Here is a 20,025-nt window from a genome sequence, read left to right as displayed (position 1 = left end):
GCATTTATACTTTCAGATACCTTCTGGAATGAACGTTTTGACACTTTGGCAAACAAATGAAGGACTTTCTCTATAGGGAGGGCATCACACAGGGCAGTTGTTCCAGAATAGCCATGCCCGTCTTCAACTTCTATTTTTCTAGCTAGCAATTTTCTTTACTTACAAGCACCCATGAGCAACCGGAGATGCAAAGAAACGGGGACAGGAATATAGATTTCTTTAAAATACCGGATTTCAAAGGTGTTCAAATGAAACATAAATGCTGTAATGATGCTGTAGAGACTATTAAAGATGGCCCATCGGCTAACTTCTTACACTCAAGCATACAAATCACCAAAGGCACCAAAGTAGCACAGACACCATCACACTCAAATAACCAATAATGGCACTCACATGAAGTCTGGGAAGGTCCAAAGCAGGGCCGGCTTTAGCGTTGGGTGGAGCCTGGAGTGAAAATCTTATTTGGCACCCACCCTGTGACCTCCTACTCAGATTCCCTCACTAGCACCCGGCAAAAGTGCCCCTCATCTCTCCATCCTCCCTCTCTCACACACATTTCATTTGTTTCAAAGCACTGGGAAAGGCTGTATTTACTAATTCACTCATTTATCCACATAAAATACAGATCTGTTCTTTGCAGCAGGCATATTAACCCTCTGTGCTACTTTATGGCGAGTCAAAACCGCCACTAGACAAAACATTTCCCTCTCTAGCAGGAACATTAATCATGAGAATTATCTTGACATTTTATTGCTGTCTAAAAGCTGGACGCACAAGGAACCCTGCATCAAGTGCTTTTAAATTGGAAGTTATTGCTAAACACGGCCCACCCCCTTGACGTCAGTGCCCCCCACCCCCTCTAGGGCAGCATCCAGTGCAGCCTCACTGGTCGCACCCCCTCTAAAGCTGAACATTTGATGGGAAACCAACACCTGATGTGCTACTGGGTCACTAGGTAGGGAAATAACGTGAAGAAAGGCTCACTAAGCACACATATCTACTCTGCACACCAAGCTAACCCAATAATGTGACTTAAACCCAGTAAAACACAAAGCAAAAGAGAGACTTTAAAAACATGTCAAAAACCACCCCACATGCATCAGTCTGTTGGGTGGTCAGGTGATCTGACCACCCATCCCTCCATCAGAGCATCTTCCTATGCGTCAAACTACCTCAAAACAATGACTGCTAACAACAGTGTTAAGTGGCTGCATACAAATACTGTCTTAACAGTACTTTGTCTTCAGATCCCTTTTGAGAATGATTCAAGCATACTTAACAGCATAGAAAGAGATGTTAAATGCTCTGCTCCAGGTATCCCAGGATTTCTTCCACCCATGGGTCAGCTACTTTTTTGTCTACCCTTCATATAATTCCGCTTCTCTTTTCAATGACTCCAAGTAGGATCTGTTGCCCATCATACAAGATGCCTCTTTTCATAGAAGTGGGCCTGGTCTCAGTCTCTTCTGTGCTCTGCCGGAGTGCATTTACCTGCTTCTGTAATGAGCAAGGTGAAGACTGAATTGCATATGGCTGGGTCCACATTGAAGTGGGATGGTGTGCAAAATAATGACATACTGGGATGCGGCCCCACATAATTACCAGTGACTGAGATTAATTCAAGCATTCCACCCATCACTTTTTTTGTACTTATCTATAAGGAAGCAGTCATGCGATTTGCAGGGAAGTCAGTTACATCACTAGATAGGAAGTAGGTCTCCTTGTTTTCAGGGGTTCCAGGGAAAGCAGAAAAAGTGAAAAAATTAGTGGATTTACAGACCACATGTGGCAGGCGAGTGTACTTGGACACTTAAAGATTGCTTTACAGCCGAAGTTGGGATAGTAGGCTCTGGACAGCAGACATGAACTCTGAGTTAATTACTTAGGGGGTTATTCTAACTTTGGAGGAGTGTTAATCCGTCCCAAAAGTGACGGTAAAGTGACGGATATACCACCAGCCGTATTACGAGTTCCATAGGATATAATGGACTCGTAATACGGCTGGTGGTAAATCCGTCACTTTTCCGTCACTTTTGGGACGGATTAACACCTCCTCCAAAGTTAGAATAACCCCCTTAGTCTTAACAGTAGGAAATCGTTGATTGTCTCAAAAGTGGCAGAAATGTGATTCTTGAGCCAGAGGACACGTACAGCAAACAGAGGAGAGGTTCTTGCGCTTCTACTCAGTACAGAGGAGGACTTCATCTATCTGAGCATTCAAATGTTACAGATGTGGACTGAACCTGTAATCCTCAAACATGTACCAATATTCCAGAGCTCCTGCAAGCCAATATAGAGGGACTGGGCCCCTGTCATGAACATGGTCTGGGCCTGTAAATAGGTGCATGACGGAGGACTCATTTTTATCATTTACATCGCAAGAACTAACTTATTAGCAAGGAAAATAAGAACACGGTCTGAAGACAGCGCTCATAAACCACTACTCAGTCTTTACAGCTGATGTTCTGACTCAATTGTTGTCATGTTAGCAACACGCACCATACAAAATATGTGTCTTGTAACAGGCCCAGACCATTTTCATGGTATCCACATCATGACGGCCATGGAGCCTAAGAGACCACTGAATTCAGAAGAGGCACCACGGGCTACTATGTAGCAGTGGAATGGCTCAAATGTCCCTGTGAGCAGTTTAGCACACCCTGGGTACGAGGGTGCCACATGATAAAGGAGGACCAGGAGCTTTGGAGATAAGCAAATGAAAGAAAGGGGATCGTGGCCTTCAGTGTGGCAGTAGAAGGAACCTGATGTTACAGGAGCGGCCCGAGACCCAGAGGCCACAGTGCATATGTGAATGCAAGGGTCTAGGCCCCTGTGTGGCAGCAAAGGTATCTTGGTGAAGCATGGACCAAGAAAGGACCCCAGAGACTGGGAGATCTACACAGGGCAATCTGGGTATTTGATGGCCAGATGACTGGGATCTGTCAACTGGCATGGCAAAAAAATGGATGGGTTTAGCTGTAGGGTAGAGGAGTCAAGAAAAGGCAAACACAGAACACTGGGTAGTAGAGGGTTCTTAGACAATCTGGACGCACAAATGGTAGGGACAAGCAGGAGTCTCTGATGTGCTACCCATAATACTTCAGAAGCAGGCTCTCTATCCAAAGACATTCAACAGCGACTGATCAATATTCAGTAGCGTATCTCCCACTCCCTGTGTTTTATCATTTCCAGTGCTTCTTAATGATCATCGTAAAACTACAGCACTGAAGCTCAGTGGGAGACACGCAAAGCCTTCAATTACTGCCCAGAAAAGCTGTCATCTGCTGCAGAGGATACAAATGAGTGGAGAGCCCTGGTGAGCTCAAGACGGCATGGATTCACCAGCAAGGAGATTAGATGATCACCAGAGGGTGCAGTGTGACTCATTGAAGAGCAAGAGAAGCGAGTGAGTAGCTGAGCGTGAAGGGTAGTGGAATCAAGTGCAGGAAAATTGGTCAACTATCTGAGCAAATAATGGGATGGATTTACATGTAGGGACATCTGCCAGTCTCGCAACACGCATGAAGTCGTATCTAGAAGTATGATGCGCAACCCTAATAAGATGGGTAATGGATTACCAAGCAAAATCATGACAGTTATCAGAGTATGCAGAGAGTACCAGAGCTCAAATTTAGGAAGAGGTAGATCGGTCAGTGGATGCTGCCTTAGAAGCACCTGACATTTGGGATTGTCTACTCTAGGTAATAATAATACAAATAATTATAAGAACACTAATGACACAGACAATAATTTAATAACACTAATAATACAAACAATATTAATAATAGTAATAATGTTAGTAGTGACAGTAATAACAGAAAGCAGTTGTAGGCATCATAAGCATTTATAGCAATACTTCTACTAATTATAACAGTACTACAACTAATAGCAATAATATCAAGGACATTATTATCAATACCAATAATAACAGTAACAAGACTATCATGGATAACAGCACTACTACTATTACCATGAATATATAAACATAGGAGTAACAACTATAATAATAATTATTTGATTTATATACTTCTTTCTGCCACAGAAAGTGGCTTAGTGACATTGTGATTAACAAATGCTAACATTACCCATCAATTTATTGACCTCAGAGGTAAGAGAGTGCTTACTTAGTAGAACCCACTAGATTCAACTTGTAAGAACCACAAAATACCCAGATCTCAGTCAACGAAGAACAAGTTACTCATCTTAGATAACGTCCTTTCTGGTAGAGACTATCTAGCCATAGATTCCTCAAAATTTGAATATTCCTATGAGATTAGACTGGATGTACAAACTTTTCAGAAATGCTCACTACCCCCACCACCCGCCAAGGTCAGTGTGCTCCACACTGATGCCATTCTGCTTAGAAATGATGTGTGGGGCCTATATAGGGGCCACTCTCACATGCTGAAGTCAACTGCTTTCAAGACTGTCTGCACCCCCAGATGCAAAGCCCCAAGAGCAAATTGGTAGACAGTGTGCTGCACCACACACTTGGGATGTTACTAAGGGTAGAGTCCAGCCATAGAACAAGGAGGATGGGAGGGGTGGTAAGGAATCTGTAAGGAAGTTAAGTAATTTGTTCTTCTGATTAAGACTTGTAGCCACAGAGTTCTCTCCTTTTGATTAGATGCCACAGCAGTACCCAAGGGAGGAGGGCAGTGGATAGACTTAAGCCAGGAAGCATTGCAGAACTAGGCAGGTAAAGTGCCCTTCTGAGCCGACTTGGCCATCCAGACAATAGTACTTCATGAATGAATGGAGGAAAGTCCACTTCGCTGCCTGTCAGATGGCTAGGACAGGGACTCTATGAGGTAACAGTGTTAGTAGCTTTGGCCCTGGTGGAATGGACACACAGTCCATCTGGTGTCTGCTTATTTGCCAGTGCATATAAGATCTAAATGCATAGCATGATCCAGTGTGAGATGGTATGCTTCTGCACTGCCTCACCTTTATGGGGCAAACCCGACAAACAGCTGATTGAACACATGTGGTCTTTGGTGCAATTGATGTAGAAGCTGAGCACTCTCTTAAGTTCCAAGTGATGGAGCCTTTCCTCCTCCTCCTTAGAGGGGTGAGGTGGAGCAGAGCATGACGGCAAAGTGATGGATTGGCTGATTTGAAATGGTGTAACAATTTTCTGAATAAAGGATGCCCTACTACACAAAACAAACTAGCCGGGGAAGAAAGTGCTGTATGGTGAACAAACACACAAACTCTGAAGCTCACTCACAAGCCATGCTGAATTGAAAGGCAACCAGGAACACAGCTTGATGGTGAGAAGCTTTAAAGGACAGCTGTGGAGTGGCTTGAAATGAGTACACATCAGATATACAAGACTAAGGTCCCACTTGGGCATCACAAACTGAAACAGAAGAAACATGTTCCAGACCTTTCAAAATCCGCAACACAAACAATGATTTAAATAAAGAGGTTTTAGAAATGGGGTCTCTAGTTGCCTTTGGTTTGCATCCTGTCCAAGTAGGGACCCTCACTCTTCTACTCCTGGTAAGGGATTCACACAACTAAGATAACCCCTGCTCACTCCCTTGGTAGCTTGACACAAGCAGTCAGGCTTATCTCCTAGGCAATGTGTAAAGTATCTCTATGCACACACACAGTAACACAGTCAAAACAACACAAAAGAACTCCACACCAGTTCAGAAATATAGCCAATATTTATCTGAGCAAAACAAGACCAACACAAAAAAAATCAAATAAACGCAAGCAAAGATTTGAATTTTCAAAGAGTAAATCTTAGTATAGTGCTTAGAAACACAATAGCTCCAACTGGGGCTATGACAGCGTCCTGAAGGAGTCGTTCCCAACAGTCCGATGCCACTCGTGAGGGAGTGCGGGCTGGTTACTGAGTCGCAAGGACCCCACATACAGTGTGTTTGAAAACAATGAGGAAACAAAGATGTTGTACAGAGTTGGGGAGGTGAAGCGTCGCTAGAGCCAGGTTTGGTTCCTTACTGCTACCGGGGAGGTGAGGAGTCGGTTCCTTACTGCTAGGCTGGGGTGATGAGGCATCGGTTCCTTACGTTTGCAGGGGAGATGAGAGGCGTCAGTATTGAGGAATCAGTTCCTTACAACCCGGGCTGAGTTGATGAATCCAGTAGGTCAAGATGCGAGGCGTTGACTTTGCGGTGTTGCAATCACACCATGGGGGCACAGGTGCTGTAGCACAGTCAGGTGTCACAGGCATCACCTACATGAACACTTGGGACTCACAATGTGGTGGGACTTCAGAGGCCCTGCAGCAGCGTCGGGGCTGTGGTGTTGGTCGTTGCACTCAGCGGGACCATGGCTCCTTTGCAGGTAGTGGCGAGGAGTCACACATCGGTGCCAGTTCCGAAGTCACTCTGGAGTTGATGTCCTTGTTTCTTCTTGGTTATACCAGAACTTACTCCGAAGGCACAAAAAACCCAGGTGCTGGTACATGAAGTCTTTGATGTCCATGAGACTTCGTAACAGGAGGAAAGCTCAGTCCAAGCCATTGGAGAACCCTTTGAAGAAGGATGTAGAAAGCAAAGTCCTGTCCTTTCACTCCCAGGACAGAAGCAGCAAGCACCAGGCCAGCACAGTAAAGCAACAGGCAGAGTGGTAGTCCCTCTTATGGCAACCAGCCCTTCTTCCTGGCAGAATGTTCTCACTGCAAAAGGATTCTAACTTTGTGGGGTCAGAGGTCCAGTACATATACCCATTTCTGCCTTTGAAGTAGCAAACTTCAAAGAAAATTATTTGTAGCGCACAAGACCCTGCCTTCCCTGCCTTGTCTCCAGACACCACTCCAGGGGGTTGGAGACTGCGTTGTGTAAGGAGAGGCACAACCCTTTTCAGGTGTGTCAGCTCCTCCTACCACTCTAGCTCAGGAAGACCCATCCAGAATTTCAGGGCACACCTCAGCTCCCTTTGTGTGAATGTCTCAAGTGAATTCACAAACAGTCCAACTGTCATCCTGACCCAGATGTGTATTCCAGATACAGGCGGAGGCACAGAATGATTAGCAAGAAAATGCCCACTTTCCAAAAGTGGCATTTTCAAACTTAAAATTTAAAAACCAACTGCTGATGTATTTTAAATTTTGAGTTCAGAAACCCCAAACTCCAAGTCTCTATCGGCACCCAATGGGAAATTACACTTAAAAGATACTTCATGGCAATCCCCATGTTACCCTATGGGAGAGATAGTCCTTGCAACATTAAAAAACAAATTTAGCAGTACTCCACTATCAGGGCCTCGGGCATATCTTAGGGATGACTTACATGAAGTAAGAGGGAAGGTAGGGGCCTGGCAAATGCATGCACTTGCCAGGTCAAAATGGCAGTTTAAAACTGCCCACACAGACACTGCAGTGACAGGTCTGAGACATGTTTTCAGGGTTACTGCTGTGGGTGGCACAATCAGTGCTGCAGGCACCCTAGAAGAATTTGATTCCCAGACCCTGGACACACATGGTGCACTTACTATACTAGGGACTTACTAGTAAATCAAATATGCTGATCATGGATAAACCAATCGCCATAACAATTTAGACAGAGAGCACTAGTCAGCAGTGGTAAAGTGCCCAGAGTCCTAAAGCCAGCAAAAACAAAATGCAGCACACAGTCAAAAATACGAGGTCAGAGGCAAAAGGTTTGGGGATAACCATGCAAAAAGGGCCATGTGGAACAAGAGCTCAATCCTAGGCGTTCTGAGTATTATACTTACCAACACTGGTCCGAAGCCACTAGCATGACTTAAACCAGGTCGGTCCTGACCTTACTGAGAACCAGGGAGAAGGAGTGGGATCGTCAGAAAGGAACACAGTAGACCAGAGTTCCATCCAAGGCGGAGCGCATCTATGAGTGAGACACACCTTGGAAAGTCAAAAGCGATATTGTGCATTCTAGAGGGTGGCGAACAGATCAAACCAAGGTTCTGCCCATTCATGAAGTAGACCTTGCACTGCTTCCAGGTGTAGCTGCTACTCGTGATCAGTTAGGCGTCAATGGCAGAGCTGATCTGCCCTGGCATTCAACAATCCTGCCAGGTGGCTCACCACCAGGGAAAATCCTTGGTGGTCCAGATATTTTTAGAGGCACAAGGATTTCTGGTGCAGGGTCTGTGACCCTCACCCACCCTGTGTTTTGCAGCATTGGATGGTAGTGGTGTTGTCAATGAGAAACTACACCCGCCTTCCCTTGATGGATAGCAGGAAAGCTTTCACCCCAAAGAAGATGGTCCTCAGGGCCAGAAGGTTGATTTGGAGCCAGGACTCTGCAAGAGACCAGAGACTTCTGATCTCAACCACCGCCAGATAACAGCCTCAAACCAGAAGTGATGCATCAGTCACCACTGTCATCTCTGGGCAGAGAAGGTAGAGGGGTGTGCACTAACCCCATCACAGTCCAGAAGTCACCACTGCAAATCTTTCACAGTGTTCTCCAAAATCTGGATGTGGTTGGAGAGGGCCCCTTGATGTCAGGGCCACTGGGGCTTCACATTCCACTGTAGAGCCCACATATGCCCCCTGGTGTGCTTTACTTTGAGGAGGCCATTAGTCCCAACAGCCTTGGAATTGACCTCAATGAAATCTAGGACTGAGGCTGTAAAAATGTGATTATAGCCTGAATGTCCTAGTTCTGTTTCCCAGGGAAGGCACAAACTTTAACCATTTCCAGAATGGCTCAGATGAGAGAGAGCATCTAAGAAGGATTCAGGTGTGAGTTCGGCACATTAATAGTGAACCCCAAGGATGACAAGTGGTCTGCTGTAGTCTGAAGCTGGTGATGCCTGCCTGGGATGAGGTGCACGGCTACCACTGCCATCGTGAACACCTGAGGAGTGCTGTAGAGACCAAAGCTAAGCACCACAAACACAAACTGAAAATACCCCTCTTCTACCATAACCCGCAGATATTGCTGATAGGCTGTCAGCTCGAATTGCCAAGCTAGGTCCCTCAAATCCAGTTTTACCCTAGTTAAGGCTCTTCAGTCAGATATAGCTTGGCATATCACCCTGGTCATTAGCATTATCAGAGTCAGTACCAAAGAGACAATGCAACGAATGGTGTCTGTCCTGAGGAAAAGCGAATCTTGACATTTTGGTCAGATTCGGATGCTATGTCCATTGAAGTCGCACCAGCGCCGAGTCAGCATTGAAGAGGACAATAGTGGCCCCTTGTTTGACTAGCAAAGTAAACCTACCCAGGTCTGGCGTGTTCGTGGGAGCCGTCAGTACTGGAGCCAAGGGCAGAAGTGGCTCAGAAGGTCCACCTGCCACTGAGGGTGAACCTGCTGGCAGTAATCCAGGTAGAATGCCTCTTTGCTTTGTGGGGCCCAAGGCACAACAGAGGGAGTCGGTATGGATCCAAACAGCCAGAGCATTGCTGCGCAAAACCCTTTGATCTGGTATAGCGTGACTAAAGACCTGGGAAAACCAGGTTGTGCTGTGTCTCCAGCTGCAGAAACAACTCTGAAGTCAGTTTAATCGGGAATGGAACCGGGACTGTTGGAGCCATCCACGGGCTGCATCAGATGAGTGGGAATGTCGAGAAGGAGCGGTACTCAGCATCAACTTCTTATGTTTACCTGAGGACTTGGAGCACTATGAAGACCGGCCTCTAGAACAGCTTCATCAACTCCCGGAGCATCAACTCCCGGAGCATGGACCCTTACTTGGAGAAGTACCGATACTGCGTCTTCTTTTGCTTGGCAACATAAAGTTCCCTGGTGACCTTCGCGTTCATCAACGCACAGTTTCTATATAGGTAAATCTGGTGGGAATATGTCACAGGCATCTGCTTGCATCAATCCTTGCAAGATTTAAAACCTGTCATGTTAGGTGATGATATCCCTACCAAACTGTTGGAAATTTTGAAGAAAGTTGCAAAAAGAGGTCTCTGAGAGACTAAACAAGCTCCAAATCTGCATCTATGAGGCACGTAAAGAAAATAATTGACATCAGGAAATTATTCCAGAGTGGAGCGGCGTCAGTACGAAGCTGCAAGGTGCCACTTTTCAGCATGCTGAAGCATTGCTGAAAAGTTTACGGCTCCATTCTGACCCCTCTGAATATACTCAAAAGGTGAGGAATGTACAGCTAGAAGTCTTTGTCAGAAACATTAGTTAACAGACCCATCTACCTTACGAGCTACTGTAAAGATAGTTGTAATTTCCTAGGTGACGTATAAGCTATTTTTGTAAAACAAAATGTGCCGGTTCGTGACCTTCCTGTCGTCTTACGGTATTACATCATTGACTTTAACCTACAAATACCAGACACTTGGCAGGAGCAGGATTCAAGCCACCAGGATGTTGTCGGTTTGGCATCTTGATGTTATCACACGTGAAAGTACCAGCACTTTAACCAGTAAACATACGCTTTTTGGATTCCAGACCAGTGTGCCTGCTGCCTGCCAGACAGGAGTTAGCACTGAGCAATTTGCGCCGAGGTTTAACAGGTACACAAATGGGCATGGACCTGGAATACAAAAAAGGGATTAACAAAATTCCAGGGACCCTGTAGCAGCAGAGAGGTCCTGGGCTGTAGCATGACGTAAAGGTTTGTACCTGGGTCCAGAGCTGATCGCTGTATTTCCCTTTAGCCAGACTATTAGAGGACTGAATTCTGTAATTCTTGGAAGCAATGTAACTTCAATCCAGCATCTATGCGCGTAGTAACATTTTCCTTTCTCTCTGCGTTCAAGAACAGTGGTTCTGCCTAGGTGTAGGCTATGCATTGTGCCTTCCATTAAAAAAAATATACTGCAATATCAATCCTAACAAACAATATCAACCTAAGACAAAAAAGAATCACAACCCCCCATTCCCATCTTCAATACCACCCACCTTCAATCTTCATGAATTTGCGAGGCTTCATCTTCAATAAATATAAAGCATATGCCATTTTAAATGGGTTGTCCTTTCAAAATATTCCTTCGGACTGGGTGGAGGAGTGGCAGCTTTGTAGGCATCAAGACTGTAGAGTATTCAACAACTGGTCAATTATAAGTCACAAAATCGAGAGACAAAATATTGACCTGTAAAAATACTGAAGGCAGGATACTGACCACCATTTCAGCCTGAAGGTAAGTATACTTACTAGTCTTAACACCACATCTATTTATCATGAAGATATGTATACACAGATGCACTATTCGCAACTCCACATGCATGTACCGTGAAGATATGTACATAGATTTACTATTCTTAATTCCAAATCAACATATCCTGAATACATACATACATTTTATTCTTCAGGGTACTTTAATGTGGAGTTAAGAAAAATAAATCCATACTTACCTATATAGTCTAACTTTGAGGCAATAATAGTAGTGGATATCCTGCACTCAAAATTTTGCAGGTCGATATTCTGCACTGGATATTGTGGTATAACACCTGCTTGATCTGTGTCTTTACCTCAGCATTCTTTGATAAGGAATTACCTAAAGAGCTGCACTTTTCCAGATGTACTGTAGTTGGTGGCAGAAGGGGGGCGGGAGGGGACATATCTACCTTTACATGCCAGCACATTCATGCCATAGGTGTGAAATCACTGCCAAAAATGGATTTGGTTGAACCCTTGGCCGAAGCTCGTACTTACTTTGTGCCTGACTTGAGGATGTAGACTTCCTTGATCCGGAGTACTGAACCGAAACGCTCTCTTTCTCGTAGCTGCCACTCTCCTGACCAACCTCCACCGCTTGAACCTGTGGCAGGGCCGCACTCCACTTCAGGACATACTTTGGGCCCACGGGCACCAGGCTGCTGATGTCAGGCTGGCCCCTGTGACAGGGGAAGCACATTTATGCTTATGTCAGAGAATTTAATTTCTACTTTTACCACCACACTTTTCCATGATACCTAACAGAGGATGGCACAATAACTTCCTGAGGATGGTAAGGACTAGTACAAAAAAGTTGCCAGTTGCAGAAGCCATGGCTGCCTTTGTACAAGATGTGGAATAATTCCTCAGGAAAGTCACTCTTGTCAGGCATCACACCATGGGCACAGACTTTTTTAAACACACATGCCTCGTTCAAAAACACAAGCAGAGATTATAAGGACTAAACAGAGGTGCAAAAAAATTTAAAAAAATTCACTCACTGGCAGAACCTACAGTTTGTTTTGCCTTCACATCGATTTACTGTTTTTTTCTGTTAAGATCTTGCATTTATGAGATATCAACGATAGTATTGTCTGAAAATAACAGCAGCAGGTAACATTAATCTCTGAGCTGCTTTCCGTATTAGCCTTGATGATGACTACTCCATCTACTGATTTTCATCGGATCATTCTACAAAATGCTTTCAAAATCTAAAGAATAATTTACAAAGGGTGTGTGTTTGCTAAGCTGCAGCTTACTTACCATCTAGGAAGCATGCTTGTTAATTATCACAATAAAAATATCTAAGAACATTACTTTTTTACAAATAAATTGTGTAGTGTTGGGCGAGGAAAAGCTGCATGGTAATGGGTATATATAAACCCTTGCACTGAGTTCCCCAACTGCAGTGATGTCTGGATCTATAATGCTGATTTTTGTTTTGTCATCGGCAAACAAGGATCATGTGTGTGCGCCACGACATAAGCCTGCCTCACAGATTGTGGTCTTGTTGGACTGGGAGGGGCAGCCAAAGCGTTACCCTCACAGTGGTGAGAGGCTACTGCCTTCATCAACAGTTAAGAAGCAATATTGCGGTGCTGGCAGCATGCTGTGTAGTGATTAGTAGGATTAACAGGTCCTTTTTAAGATGTGACACTGGAGTGAGACCCACACACTCATTCAATTAAAGTTCTGGTGCCCGTGTGCTTAACTCACCCTTGGTCTATATTGATTTGGTGTATAGCGCTTTGCAGTGCATTAGTGGTGTATCTGTGCTGGGTATATATATGTCTGGGAAGGGTATAATACAAGGATAATGCAGTACTATGCAGTGTGTGAATCCTGAATGCATGTGTTGGATGTACGTATGCAACATGAGGGTTAGAATACATGAAGTATATAGAGCTGTGCAGTGATTGCAGTGTACATTCATATTCTGGATGTATGTGTGCCTATGAGTGGTACAGTACAAAAAGGATGCAGTGCATCCATGTCAAATGTATGTGCTTTGTGCATGTGTGGTAGAATACAATAGAATACAAATGTATTTATAAAGCGCACAGCTTTAAGAGATCTAACTAGAGGCAGGAGTCAAAGACTAGAGTTTTAAGGCTCTTTCTGAAAGCAGATTCAGGTGGCCTGCTTTTCAGCCCAAGAGGGAGGACAGCTTTGAGGCCAGAAAAACAAATGCTCTCCCACCTCGCCTTGTGGATACGTGGGAGCTGGAAAAGTTTCAAATTATTAGATCTCAGTGATCTTGCCTAGGTGTAAGTCTTGAAGCTGCGCAGTAGATAAAGAGGACCTTTGTGCGTGTAGGCCCTGACTGCAAAGATGAGTGCTTTGAACTGAATCCTATTTTTCACTGGAACTCAGTGAAGAAGTCGTAGGTAACCCCACACTGCTGCCAGGGACGGAGTCTTAGGAATTAGACGGGGCGCAGCATTCTGAATAATTTGAAGATGCTGGATAAGGAAAGCAGGTTTCCTGAGGTACAGAATGTTGGCATAGTCCAGCCAAGATGTGATTAAGGTATGGACTTTTGTTTTATGGAATTACATGGGAATAAGATGCAGCATCTTTCTTAGGGCCCTTCGGGAAGAGAAGCAGTCAGAATTACAGTGTCTTGATTAGCGGCTCAAAGTTCAGTTAACTCTCAAATTTTACACCCAGATGTTTTTTACTAGTGGCTCAGGTGAGGGGAGATACCCCATTCAGATGGTGACCAGAAGCTGGGATCTGGAGGGGTTTTGATGCGAAAGAAAAGAATCTCAGTCTTATCTGAGTTATATGTTAGACATCTAGAGTTAATCCGATCTACTACTCCTTTGAGGCAGAGTGAACAGGAGCGCAGGGTTGAGGAAGCATTTTCTTGGAAGGGGGTCTTCAGGAGCAACAAGATATGCAACCTGATCGATACCCCCCACCGGAGAACTGAGGCTGCCGTAGGAGCACCTGCACACCGTCACCAAAGTGAGAGATCCACTTCAGGATAGTTGAAATACACTCCTCCCACTGTGGGCTGCATTAGATGCTTACCCTGCAAGGAGGCATTAACCAAAAGGGGCCAATCCTGTCACCCTTGGACTTAGGTTAAGTCAAAAATTCAAAAATGGTCTATGGGGGAAGGGGAGTGCAGGCTTTAACTTCCAGGGCAGTAGTCTAAATAAAACCTCTCTTATAGTGCACCAGTGATATTAACAAATATATACAAAAACATGTGGCTGCTAAGGTATACTTGAGTCATAGGCGACACAAAATCTTGTGCAACCCAAAGAAACACAAACAGTCCACATTTGATATTGTTGATGTTTCGACCTCAGCAATAACCCAGTTACCAACAGGTCATCATCAGGACCAAGTACATACTGTAGGAGACACCTAACATGAAACTCTTTAAACGTCTTGTAACCGATTAAAGGCCTCCAAAATATAGCTGGAAAGATGCCAGAAAGTGGATCTGGCCTGGCAGAGGGGATGGATTGATCCTTTTAAGTTGAAACTACCCAGTTTAATGTCCGGCATGTGTGACATACAGGCGGACTGTGATTTGGAGGACATGTGGCTTGGTTTATTGGCTCAGCAGTTGAGTGTATGTTGGAGATCTTTAATCACTGGTGCATTATACGTTCACTCATTCACTTTCACTGCACTGTCACTCACTTCTGGAGCACCTATATATATATTTGTAAATTTTAAATGTTTTTATTTTTATATGATGTGATATTGGATTGATATTGGACAAATCAGGTATGAGGGAATTTACTTTTGCATAGGATGAAAATGTTAAATAAATATAATTTATATAAGCCTACCTTAGGACGGTTTTATTTAGACTATTTAGACTACTGTTGTTGAAGTTGAGGCCTGCGCCTGCACTTCCCCTGCAGAGACCATTTTTGAATTTTTGACTTAACCTGCAAAGAGGAGCCACAAAGAACCTCGGGTTGCTTCAGTGGTGCAAGTGCTTGTGAGGGACTCTGTGACCACTGAGTGCAGCCTGCCTGTGCCACGTGTGGTGAACTCACCCGATTCAGCTGCTGTCACTCAGAGTGCCCACGGACAAGGTGTTGCTCAGGAACTCTGAAAGCTCCAAGCTTGCAGGTACAGGTAAGACGGATTTCGGACCCACCAGCCCCATGGGAACTTGCATGCTAATACTGTTGACTTTAAATTGGAGTCAGAGTGGACTCATGAAACTCTGACTACTAGCGGAGCTTTGCCTGGATGTAGTCTATAGTGAATCGGGAATAACCTCTATCGCTAGGAGCGAGGAGGAAGTAGGACTCTGGGGACCGCCTAAAGAAGCACTAGAGGCCTGACCTCAAAGGGAATGTGTAGTTGTTTTTTAATTTCGCAGTTTTCTTTTGTGTTGTTAGTTATGGAAATAAAATATTTCCTTTTTTTTTTTTTTTTATAAAAGTGAGAATTTGGTTGGGCAATGATTAATTGCTGCTGCTGCGTGCATTTTGAGTTGTGAGCCTGTGTTCATTCCAATAATGCAGTTTACAAAAAGACAACTTGTCTAAGAATAACTGAAAAATGTATTAAGGGGGATAAAATTTTGATTGCAACTAATTAACATAAAAATAATATAGCTTGTGGCCTGCAGTGGTGTCAGAACAAGCAATGGAAAAATCATTCCTTGGCCCTCCCTATCAGTTTGTCTTATCAGTTTCATTCGGTGATACCACACTGACCGTTCTCAATTTTCTGGTGTTCCTGCATCCCTGATTACAAAGTGGAAGAAGATAAGCCTGGTTTCACTCAGTGCAAAAACGTATTTGGTAAGACCACTAACGTTAACATGGACTAGTACCACCTCCTTAGAGCAGGTGGAAAATGCCTGCAGAAAAGATCCCATAATCAGGAAAAACCTGTGGTACTTGACCCGATAATACGGGGTCACAACCCGTGATAGCTGGAAGATGTTGCCGAGACATTGACCAGAATAATTAATTCCTTCCTCTGGTCTATCCCCATGGAATTTCCAACCATCTTGTAAAATGGCATGGATCTGTTCCATAAGATGTTTTCAAGCAAAAGTCCTAAATACAGGGGAGTAGGGTAGTCACACAGGAGCCACCGTGCGAAGGTAGAAAAAACGGATCATGGAGTTAAAATAGGACATCAGAAGGATGCACATTCAAATGACAACGTGAAAACAGCTCTGGAGAGTTTATGAGCAATTCTTAGTTAGGCAGCACTTAAAAGCCTCCTGGTTAGTATGCAACTAAAGCCCATATAGCTACATCATTTCTGAAGTTAGAGGGTTAGGCTGCACTTTCAAGCTTGTGTGTTAACCCACACCGCTTCCATGCTTGTTAAGCAAACAAGAAATCTCCTGGTAATGCTGTATGTGACGCATCAAGGAAGGGTCACAGTCGAAGTTTCATCATTAGCCTTAAGTTTGGCCACACTATAACACTCTGGTCAGACAGCCCTGGAGGCCTCCAGCCAGGTCACACCAGGAGCAGCTATGTTAGCAAAGTTTTCTTCTAAGCTGGGTTATACACCAACCAAAGGTTATGAAGGTATGACAGCAACGGATGTCCCTTTGGACACACACTGAGAAGAGCTCCAGAGAAGCGGAGAAAAGTCCTTCCCACAGAAGCTACCATTCACGTTCATAGACATCAGGGCCCAACCAATATGTCCTTCCCAGGCTGGCTCACGTACAAACCCAAGGCAACTAGGCAGTGGCGGCCCGTCCTTTAGTGTGGAGGGGCCACGCCCCCCCACCTTTTGCCCCTCATGAAGAGTGTCTGTCAGGCTGAACAAAGGCCAGCCTGACAGACACTCTTCATTTTCAGCTCAGACAGCCAGGAGTGAGCCATGCGCGATTTGTGCAGACTCCTGGCTGCCTGAGCTGAACTTTGCTGGGCTGAGGAAGTCACAGCTCCTATGGGCGTGACCTCCTCAGCTCAGCAAAGGTGCCTTGAGGCCCTTCCCTGGGTGACGAGGAAAGCGTCACCCATTGACTTCGACCTGGGCGATTCAGGTTTAAGCCCTGAAGCGCCCAGGGCGAGTGTCAATCAGTGACACTTCGTCACAGAGTGGGGTGGGGTCAGCAGTCTCACTGACCCCATCCCACTCTGTGACGAGGCTGGGACTGCTGCCTTCCCTCATTGGCTGACCTAGGGTCAGCCAATGAGGGAAGGCAGCAGTCCCAACCCTCCTGGGACCTGGAGGCTGAAGGTAAGTGTGTGTGTGTGTGTTATGTTTTAAATTGAATGTTTGGTGCGCGTGTGCATGTTTGAGTGTTATGAGTGTTGTTAATGGATGTGCTTGTGTGTTTGTGAAAGAATGAGTGTGTGTGATCTTTTAAAATTAATGTTTGGTGCATGCGTGCATGTTTGAATTTTATGAGTGTTAATGGATGTGCATGCGTGTGTGAAAGAATGAGTGTGTGTGTTTGATGTTTTAAAAGGAATGTTTGGTGCGTGCGTGCATGTTTGAATGGTATGAGTGTTGTTAATGGATGTGCGTGCATGCGTGCGTGCGTGTCTGTGTATGAAAGAATGTGTGTGTGTGTGCTTCCCACCCGCCCCCCTCCCTCCTAAAGCTGCCGGCCGCCACTGCAACTAGGACAAAATCATCCTGTTCTCCCAGTATCACTATTAAACGGATATAGATTACCCAGTCATGCTAACATACACAGGAAGAAACCCAGGGCCAATTCAGCCCAAAAAGGGTTATGGGAGCCTTTTAGCCTTCTCCTTTTGTTTGTGACAGCATTCAAGCCACTGAAATGTGCTTTATGTATTTCAAAGCTGGTTTTCAAACATGTTTGCCAACCTTCTCCCACCTATGCACTGTCCTAAACCCTAAAATCTCATTCTGGAGTCATTTTCTATCACGTTTTTGTCTGTCTCCAGAAAGGTACTACCATATAAGTGCACAGATTTGTGAAAGGACTGATCTGTGTTCTGAGAAGCGCATCTCTCAGCAGGTGTTGCACACACACAACAGTGCACTCCTTGTTAGATCCATTCGCGAGGGCATACTGCATTCTTTACCAGCATAGCACCAGATCTGCAGATCCAAGCATAGTGCAGCTCCCTCCTACCGCCTAAACAGGTCCGCCTTTGTCACTTTTCAACCCACGTGCACTGAACTTCTCCCACTGTCATGCAATGGTTTCTAAAGCACTTGTTATCACCCGAAACTGTCCACTCTAGTTCCTGCCCCGACAAACAGCCAAGCTTGTTGCCCCATCCCCACATGATCACCACAAGCACATGCCACCCACCTGACACTGGGTCTGAGGAAAGAAAAGAGTAAAGGTCAGTAACTTATCCCCCCAATACCTCGACTCCTAGCACCCCGAAATCAACCCCTCCAGACTGAGATCACCTCAGCAGAGAGTACTGGTGTGTACTTGGCTGTGTCTCCACCAATTACCGTAGAATGTTGTACCGTAATTCTTCAAACACCCCTTAAAACAGTAGCGTTAGGCAAACAATTCAAATAAATCAGTCTTTTTTGGCTCACGTTTCCTAGTTTTTTTGCCAAATCTCTGTTCATTTCAATATCTATACCTTTGTTGGGAACAAACCCTTGCTTGTTTTTATCTCACCTGTGGTCCTTCCTATATTTTTTTTCCCACCAGAATAGAACTATGGATGAAATGTCTAAATCTGCTGTACATGAGGAAATATATGTGGAAAACGCACTGGCCCCCTAGGTAATTTATTCAACAACAGTTGTGTACGGGTTGTTGAAACGGAGAGTAAACCAGTCCATATGACAAATGTTTATGTCTTTGCGACTTGTACTCTTGCTGAAGGCAAAGCAGTACAAATACCAGTCTCTTGTAGCCCAAGTGCACTTCCCTGATGCCGTTGATATGCGGCAAAAGGAACACGAATCTTCTGTACCAGGCGTGTCACTCTTTACCATATGCTCAATATCTGGTCATCAGGGAGCAGAAGATGCCTCCACTGAGGGTCCCTCTTCTACAGAGAACATGAACCCCGCGTCTCACAACGTCTTCCTACTTAGCCTGTGCAACAACCAGCAATCTGCTCCACCCACAGAGTACATGCACCGCACCACTGAACCCACACAGCTGCCAGCATGGTTAACTGAGGTGAGAACCCCTTTAGTTGTGTAGCACTTGGACTCCAATGTCGAACACATCCACTCACACAGCCCATGGACTCTAATGCTGAAGTCTTGTAGCTACACAGCTCATTTATGCCACCACACAACCAATATAACCAAACAGCTTCTATGCCACCTCGGGCACCAACACCCACTCAGCACTGTAGTCCACTGAGAAACCATTGACTCAGAAAGCATGGGAGCCACAGCCGAAACCATCCATATGTACAGCACATGGCAACCTATGTCATAATCCCTCAAGACCACAGCGCCTGTCTCCGATGGTTGATTACTTTCCCAGTGCACACCTTCATCCAACTGTGAACCCTTGCCCCCAAGTGGGGCCCTTCGCCATTGCAAACCCATCTAACCACAGAGGTACACACAGCACAACACATGAACCCATCTAACACACAGAAGGTATCCCACCTTAACAGTACATACAGCACACTTCTGAATTGTCCCACACCCACATAAAGCACTGGCCTCACAGAGCATGCCTTTATATACTGCATAAGGAGTCTTCATCAAATCTGTCCACTCCCAGCACATATTTCCACTGTTAATCCTCTTATACCCCACAGCACACAAGCCCTGCTGCCAAATCCCACCACACATACAGCACATCAGCACCACTGGTGGATCACACTACCCCCTAATCAATGTGCCATTATCATACTCCATTCACACATCAAACCCCACCAAGGCACAACATGTGCCCTTTGGCTGAAAAGAGTAGAGTGCAGGGTGGTTTTGAAGCAACTCAAATTTAACTGGCTCTTAATTAGATGCAAGTGCTGGACAAGTCATAGATTTTATATATTATAATATTCA

At 44.9% G+C, this 20,025-nt stretch overlaps 1 protein-coding gene across 11 annotated transcripts in view; it reads right to left on the bottom strand.

Annotated features, from left to right (window-relative positions):
- The window catches only part of ARHGEF10L (Rho guanine nucleotide exchange factor 10 like), a 552,090-nt gene that overhangs the window by 147,774 nt on the left and 384,291 nt on the right, over positions 1 to 20,025 (bottom strand). For all 11 annotated transcript variants that reach the window (XM_069240675.1, XM_069240678.1, XM_069240680.1 and 8 more), the window contains one exon: positions 11,587 to 11,768. In XM_069240675.1, the coding sequence (XP_069096776.1) occupies positions 11,587 to 11,768 (182 nt within the window). The remainder of the gene's footprint in view (positions 1 to 11,586; positions 11,769 to 20,025) is intronic.

This window comes from Pleurodeles waltl, chromosome 6 (assembly GCF_031143425.1).
Source record: "Pleurodeles waltl isolate 20211129_DDA chromosome 6, aPleWal1.hap1.20221129, whole genome shotgun sequence".
NCBI lineage: Eukaryota > Metazoa > Chordata > Amphibia > Caudata > Salamandridae > Pleurodeles > Pleurodeles waltl.
The sequence above is the reverse complement of the archived record's forward strand: the minus strand, read 5'-3'. Positions and strand labels throughout refer to the sequence as shown.